The sequence below is a fragment of the Jatropha curcas genome, chromosome 6 (genome assembly GCF_041381405.1).
Source record: "Jatropha curcas cultivar XTBG-Jc1 chromosome 6, XTBG_Jcur_1.0, whole genome shotgun sequence".
Lineage (NCBI taxonomy): Eukaryota > Viridiplantae > Streptophyta > Magnoliopsida > Malpighiales > Euphorbiaceae > Jatropha > Jatropha curcas.
Window position 1 is genome coordinate 21817547 of NC_143156.1, and position 7964 is coordinate 21825510.

Genomic DNA, 7964 nt, shown 5'->3' on the forward strand with positions numbered 1-7964 from the left:
GTTTTGTTTATTAATCAATATATATATATATATATATATATATATATATATATATATTTCTTCCTAATCCTTTCAATGGCTCAACCGTTCATGATTTCGACATAAAGTCTCTTCCATTTCTCTTCTTTTAACAAGGCAAAAAAACATAAATTTTATTCCTTTTCCAGTTCATGATTTCAACAAAGTCTCTTCCGTATTTCAACAAAGTCTCTTCCGTTTTTCTTCTTTAATAAAGCGAAAAAATATAAATTTTATTGCTTTATATAATAATGTTGTTTGTTCTCCAAGTCTCCTTCTATTTTCAATTGCCTCCCTTTTCCCTCTCCTTTCTTTTTTCCCTTCCATCTCCTATGCCGATCCCTTGAAGACAAAAAAGCAGTCCCTCTTAAACAACTTTCCAAAAATCTTATCCTTTTGATAATCAAAGAATAGAAGATTTAGCCTTATTAATATTTATTTCATTATTTCATTGCAACAGGAGCATATATTTTCCTATTATATTGTAATGCATGAAATAGAAATGGAAAAATTGAAGACTCCATAGGAACTGTTTTCTCCTTATTCGATTGTTGTTCTTAAAAATTCTTGCTTCACTACTTCCTCTAGAACTGGCAGTAAAAGAAGACTCACATACAATGACTGTTATCCAGAAAAGAAAATTTGTCAGTCAGCTTTCATTTTATTTGAGGAGAAACTTGAAATGGGTTTTGTTGGTTGAACCATAGGATTTGGATTTTTTGGCTTCTTTTTCATTGAAAACTGATAATGTAATTAGGTTTGTTCATATGTCTAATAAGTGTCATATGCCATGGAATGGTATTATTTTTGGAGTTGATGATTGGGGGTTTCATTTTCCAACACCCAACAAAAAAGTTTCAGCCAAGTAAAACTCAATAAAGAAGATAGAGAAAAGGGGAAGTAAATAAATAAAGGGAATAGCTTTAATCAACAGTATGAAGAAGAAGAACCGGAAAAGGAGCTAACTAAAGTCCAAAAGCCATTAATGTGGAAGAAGAAAGGCTAAGAGAATGCTAGAAGAAGGTCACTGAAGACTGTTCATGGCATTCTTGCTCTGTTTTTGGATTTTGATGTGAAATATCCCAATATTGCTTTGCCCACTTTTTTTTAGTCAATTTCTTTGTATTTTATCTTTATCTTCTCAATTTTGTGATAGAATATATTTGTGTTGATTTATACTTCCATTTTCATTGCAAACCTTAACTTTTCTTTTGATAGAGGGGCTTGGAATGCTTCTCTATGTCTTCCAACAGGCTGAAAGCCACAAAGAATGAAGCATTGTTTCTGTTAGATATGATTCATCCGTATTTAGGCCATTTTTGAAATTATATAAAGGTGAATCGTGATTAGATTTGTTTGAAAAGTTTGAGTTTTCTCTTTTTATAAAAATAATGTTCTTTAAACAACTATTTTCCAATCTAATGTTAAATCAAAACTATTTAGCAATCTAATGTTTGTACTGCTATGGAGAGAGATTGTTGCACTAAAACCACTAACTCAGTTGGCGATTTCAATGCAATAGAAAAAGTAACTCGTACTGACAAACAGTCAACAAAAAGTAAGTATACTAATAAACAAATTACCTTTTACTAAGACACACAATTCACTTGGTGGTTTTAATGCAAATATGGGATGTGACTATTAGTTAGCAAAAAGTACACGAGAGAATAGTGTTTTGTTAAGAGTTCATTAGGTTAACTAATGGTTTTCATAAAAAAATATTTGTTTACTCAAAGTATTTTTTTCATACATATTATCTAATGGTTTTGGTTCATAAATATTTCAAGTGAAAAAAACATAAGTTTTCTTATAAAGTTACAAATTATCAAGAGTAGTAAAGTGCTTCGCCTTGAACTTATATTATGTTAAAAATATTTTAATAACTTATACATGAAAAATGAGTTATATTAACGTCTATCAAGTGTCCTTATATACCATATCTTGGACGCTTCCTATTACAACGCGGATTTCAGTCTACTACATTTTCTCTAATGCATTGACATTCTCCTCCATTCTCGATATTTATACTGACACTCATGAGAGGAGCTTAATCATATTCACAAATGATTGTTCTATGGTTGTTGTGGGCTAGAAAATGTCAGATGAGTCTATTAATCGGGTGCCTTCATCATCTCAAAAAATTCATTAAATGAGTGCCTAAAGTGGAATGTAGATCGATCACGTGTGCCGAAAGATGTCGCAGAAGTATTGAAAGTGGTATTGTATATTGAAATAGCATTACCTGCCCATTTTAGGGGAAAAAGTATGGGTTTATTCTGTTGTCATCATCAGAGTGCAATGAGTGTTCAATGAGATTTCTAATGTTGCAGATGGTACACTCCATTTAGGTTTTGGTTGCAGAAGATAATGTATCGTGTGTTTTAACGTGATAACTTTCATAATAGTTATATGTCATAGTGGCGGGAATTAAAGTATTATCGTATTGTTGGAGCTTCAACTAGAATATGTCTATTAGTGAAACGGTACTTTGAGTAAACAAATGTTTTTTTTATTAAAATCATTATTTAACCCAGTGTATTCTCAATAAAACACTATTCTCGTATATTTTTTACTGACTAGTGGTCACATTTCATATTTGCACTAAAACCACCAAATGAATTATGTGTTTTAGTAAAAAGACCAATTAACAATTTAAAATTTTTATTTTATATTGAAACCACCAGTTGAAATTGGCAGTCTCAATACAAAATAAAAACTTATTGTTTATTAATACAATTAATTTTTGCTGATTGATTGTCAGTACAAGTTACTTTTTTATTGCACTAAAATCGTCAATTACGTTAGTAGTTTCAGTGCAACACTCTCTTTCCATGTCATAAACATTAGATTGGTAAATAGTTTTGATTTGACATTAGATTGAGAAATAGTTTTTGAAGGACATTATTTTTGTCAAAAACCTTCATTCTGACAAATTTTTGTTTTTTTTCTTTTTCTTTATTTTCGATTCTTAGCTTTTCCTTTTTAGTTTTTTTTTTTACTTATTTGTAGAATTAAAAATAGTTTTGCTTCTTTGATTTTTATTAAAATTAATGATTTTTGAAAATAATTATTTTATATTGAAAATATTAAGCATAAAATATACTTTAATTTGATGTATAAATTTTAAAATAATTATGTTATAATTTACAATTAATCATTTTATTACAAGCAATCCTTGTCTTAAAATCAGATTAAACCAAGAAATTTTGAAAGTAAAAATTCAATGTATTACAATATATTTTCATATTTAATAAAAATAAACCTAACTGTTCAAAATTTAAATAAAATTAAATCTATGATGTAAAGACGGATTTCTTTTTGAAAGGAAATCAACCTAGAAATTTTAGCAAGACGAAATTGTTTACATATATGGAATACATATCAATGTTTCTAAATTTTTTTGTAGTAAAGTCTAATACTAAACCACTTATACAAAGAATAAAAAACCATAATATTGATTTGAAGTATCCGATCGAGTTAATATAGCATAATATTTGTGTCATAGGCGATCGTTTGCTTCACTTTGTGGTTATTTATGATACTGTTCGACTCCATGGTCTTTCTACAAGTCCGATCTAATGACCTTCAAATTTTTTCTTTCTATTAGAGAGGAGATTTGCACTTCTTTTGGCATAATTGTCTAAATGACAAAATACCCTAAACAAAATCACCTTAATGGTGAAATAATAACTCACAATTAGATCTGAGAATAAAATCTCAAGTTATAAGCAACAATAACTTAAATCTGTATCAAAAGATACAAATTTGAGGATTATTTGAAAAACAAAAAAAAGCAAACAGAAAAGCTCTCACCGATTGCCACCCGTAGAAGAATAAAAGAGAGTTATATAAAGATGAATTTAAAAGTAATATTGAAAATTCAATATATCTTTTCACTATCTAATACCAGCTATTGTAAAATCATATCGTGCAATATAATAAAATTATGAATGGGGATAATAAAATGATTGTAAAGAGTATCTATCTTTACTTTTATAAAATATATTGCCCGAATATATAAATTACCTCATGAACTTTCATTAAAAAGTCTCGTGGCCTCTTTATTTTCAGAATAACCTAATGGCATCCTAAATTTTAATTTTTGTAATTTATACACACTTGGACAGATGAAAAACGTTAAGTGAATCACATAGGCGATGATGTGGATTAATGGCAATACAGATGACAATTATATTGCCATGTTGAATGTCATCTCACCTTAGTCAGTTTTGCTTTCCCTAAATTTCTCAATTTCTTTTTGTTCTTTTCCCCAAAACTTCCTTCCTAAACATGCAGACAAGTTTACTCTCAAAAATCTCTAATCTCGCTCATTTGTCGATTTTCATTTTGTTCTTTTTCATTACTGTTTGATCGATTGAGAAGAAGCTGAGAGTTAAAGGAATATATTGTAGGTTCATAAATCGTTAGCTGCTGATTTATCGTTACCCCAAAGAGAAAAAGAAAACAAGTTGAGTTTCATAGGGATTGTTAATGGCGATTTGAACAAATAAACGAAAATTTTAAGAAAATCTTGCTTTTGGCAGTAAGAGAGGAACTGCCTCTATTTTTAGCCCTCAATTAATTTTTTTTTTCTAGTGTTGAAATGGGAGGAAAGAAAAAGAAGAGATGATATGGAGTGGAGTGGGAGTTTGGATGAGTGCTTGTATGTAGGATGATGATTCTCAGGTTAGTTTTTGTGTAGATTCACTTTCTTTAGCCAAATTGTTATGACTCCTGGTTTGAATTCATCTTTTCAACCCCAATCAATAATTATTATTATTTTAATTTTGTCATTTTCATTTAGTGATGGGTTTGAGATTAGTTTTTCTTAAACAAATTAAAATTTTTGACACAAAAAATCTTTGTTGTTTTCTTAAGAAATTATTTACCTAATACATCAGATCTTTTCTCTCTTTATCCTTCTAATTTTTTTTAAAAAAAAAATTTCATAAAAATTAATAATGTTATCCTTAATTATAGACTTAATTAACTTAATTAACATGACCTCCTTAATTATGGCATATAAAGTGCCACTTATTATGCTATTAAGTCACCTAACCCGCTCCTTCGTGCGTGTTTCTTAGTTTCCATTTTCTAATATATCCAGGCGTGTATAGATTACAAAATATGAAATTCAGAGATCACAAGATCACTTTAAAAATAGAAAGGCACACAGGACTTTTTGATAAAAGTTTAGGGGGCAATTTATGGCATTGGGCGAAGAGTTGGTAAAAATTATTGTTGTATTTTTTGTATAAATATAGCTGCTAGGACAGATTTAAGAGCAACAGAAAAGAGAAAAGCGAAGAGGAGTTGTAAGTGTATTGTGCTGAAAATATGAAGAAGAAAAAAAGAAAGAAATTTCCATTGTTTTGTGCTGTGAATTCCTGCTGCCATTTGCTTTGAATTTTTAACTTTGAGTTCTTGTGGGTGTTTATGGTTTTTTATTTTCTCCTCTCAATCTTTATTTTCCAACCGGCTTTACTTGTGGTCAAAGTAAGGTTTTGAACTGTATCAATAAATGTATCAGTTCAGAAAATCATGGAAAATCTAAAACGGGCCTTTTCTTACTCTAAGACACAGCCACGGAAAAAACTTTCTAGTTTTGCCCCAATATGAGATTTCTTAATCTTATTTTTGTTTCTTAAATCTTATACCCAGCGTTGAAACAATACAAAAAGGTGCAGACAAAAGTTATTTGCCGATTAGGATTAGGTTTTGATTTCCTTGAGAGACATGGAAATTATATTCCATTTAGATTTTTGATTGTTAATAATTCATCTAACCTTAAATAACTTGGATTTCACTACTATATATATTTTTAGTTTCTTCTGCATAACTTTATCAAACCTTTTACTACGTTTAACCATGAAAGAAAACTAACCCTGTTTCACACTTCCGTTTTCGTAAACCCAAATCCTCTTTTGCAATAAATTTTTTTTCTTACCTTCGTTAAGGTCTTTGTATTAGTTGTCCCAGTTTGAAATTTGCTCTAAGATGACAGAATTGCCTGGAGAATTGGTTGAAGAAATACTCCTAAAGCTATCAGTAAAAACTCTCTTGTGTTGCACTGGCGTGTGCAAATATTGGAATTCCCTCATCAGAAGCCCTTCGTTCATCTACAGGCACCTTTCTTCAACCAAGGATCCTCTTTCCCTCCTCACTGTTCGCGGCACGGGAATGGATCCCAGCATAGAGTTTTATTTGCATTTTGATGATGAAGGTTTCAATGAGTACAAGAAGCTCCATGTTCCATTCCAAGGATCTACCATTGGATTCTTCCAGATTGTTGGTTCTGTCAATGGCTTAGTTTGCCTTCGCGTTAACTCTGTCACTGATCAATTTTTCATAAATATAGACACTTTGATCCTTTGGAATCCAGCAATTAAAAGATCTTTTAACGTTCCAAAACCCAATTACAGTGGGGAAACCATTGTTGGGTTTGGATATGATTCCCGCACAGACGACTACAAGTTAGTAAGGATAGTCAAACAAAATCGTTGTTACAGAGCCCAAGTTGAGCTTTTCTCTCTCAACATGGGTTCTTGGAAGGCTCTCACTGACATCATCCCACCATTGAAGAGTACAGATTGGGATTCACCGATTTTTTCTAATGGAGTTTTGCACTGGTTAACTTATGAAAAAGATGAACACTTTAATTATTACAATAAGATATTGGGATTTAACATGAGTGATGAAGAGTTTAATGAGATTACGTTGCCTGAAAATTTGGCTTATGCAAATCCATGGTGCCTCTCACTTTTTGCACACAAGGGATCATCATCAATTGCTGTGTCTCAATTTGTGGTAGGAGAACAAGATTCTACTTCATCACAGAATCATTTATGGGTGATGAAGGATTATAATGTGATAGGGTCATGGACCATATTATCAACTTTGCCGGTTGAAATTGGATGCCCGTTGGGATATAATGGTACTGCGCTCCTAATCTGGAACTGGTGGTCGCATCGGATAATTACATTTGAGCTACAAAGCAGCAAAAGCAAGGATATTATCGATTTGCAGAGATCATCATATAATATTCATCTGGATCCCTATGTGGAAAGTCTAGTGTTGCTCGACAAAGGATATCCTGTGGCTCTTCTGTAAAAGTCAAGTAGAATAAAGTTTACAGTAATTAGCTTTTGTGTCAGAAGTTGAATGGAAGAAAGAATTAGCAACAAGTTTCCAACCCAAATAAGTGGGCAAGACTAAATCAAATGCTGGGAATGATCCATTTATTTGTATAATACAGGATTTAATGCTCTGAATAGCTTAAACCATCCAAATATTACCAGTTTCAGGGTCCCTAAAATATTTGCAGTTTTAGCTTTCCATTGTAGAGAGAACTTTTAACTTTATAGGAATGGGCTCTTTAAGCTTCAGGTCATATTTTTCATGTATGCTACTCTTTTGTCTGTTGTTCTTTGTCACAGGAACATGAGAATGATCTTATTTATTTGAGTTTTGTGAACAACAATCTGACGGGAAAAAGTTCCTGTGTTAGCTTGGCTCTCTCTCAAAGCTTACATTTCTTTCTATATCTATGAACAATCTAAAAGGAACTCTCCCTCATTCTCTTGGAAACTTGTATTCTCTTGATACTATTTCTGTAGCTTTAAACAACTTTGCTGGAAATATTCCTATTGCTTTAGGACAACTTAAAAATCTTATGTTTTTAGAACTTGTTATAAATAAGTTGTCTGGCATTATCCCTTCTTTAATCTTCAATCTTTCTTTTATTTCACGTTTAGATATAGGAGACAACAATTTTGAAGGATTTCTTCCTGCAGATTTGTTCAGTTCTCTTTCAAATCTTGAGGTCCTGGGTTTTGCTTATAACCAACTTACAGGTCCCATTCCTAATTAAATAGCTAATGCTTCCAAGTTAGTGGAGCTTCAGTTGCAGGGAAGCACTCTCATAGTGCCTTCTTTAGATAGATTGA

General features: G+C 31.2%; 1 protein-coding gene across 1 annotated transcript; it reads left to right on the forward strand.

Moving 5' to 3' along the window:
- The first annotated feature begins 6015 nt into the window (after nucleotides 1-6015).
- Nucleotides 6016-7447, forward strand: LOC105641591 (F-box/kelch-repeat protein At3g23880). The gene has a single exon (XM_012226178.3). The coding sequence runs from the start codon at nucleotides 6016-6018 to the stop codon at nucleotides 7126-7128; it is 1113 nt and encodes a 370-aa protein (XP_012081568.1). The 3' UTR covers nucleotides 7129-7447.
- The last annotated feature ends 517 nt before the right edge of the window (nucleotides 7448-7964 follow it).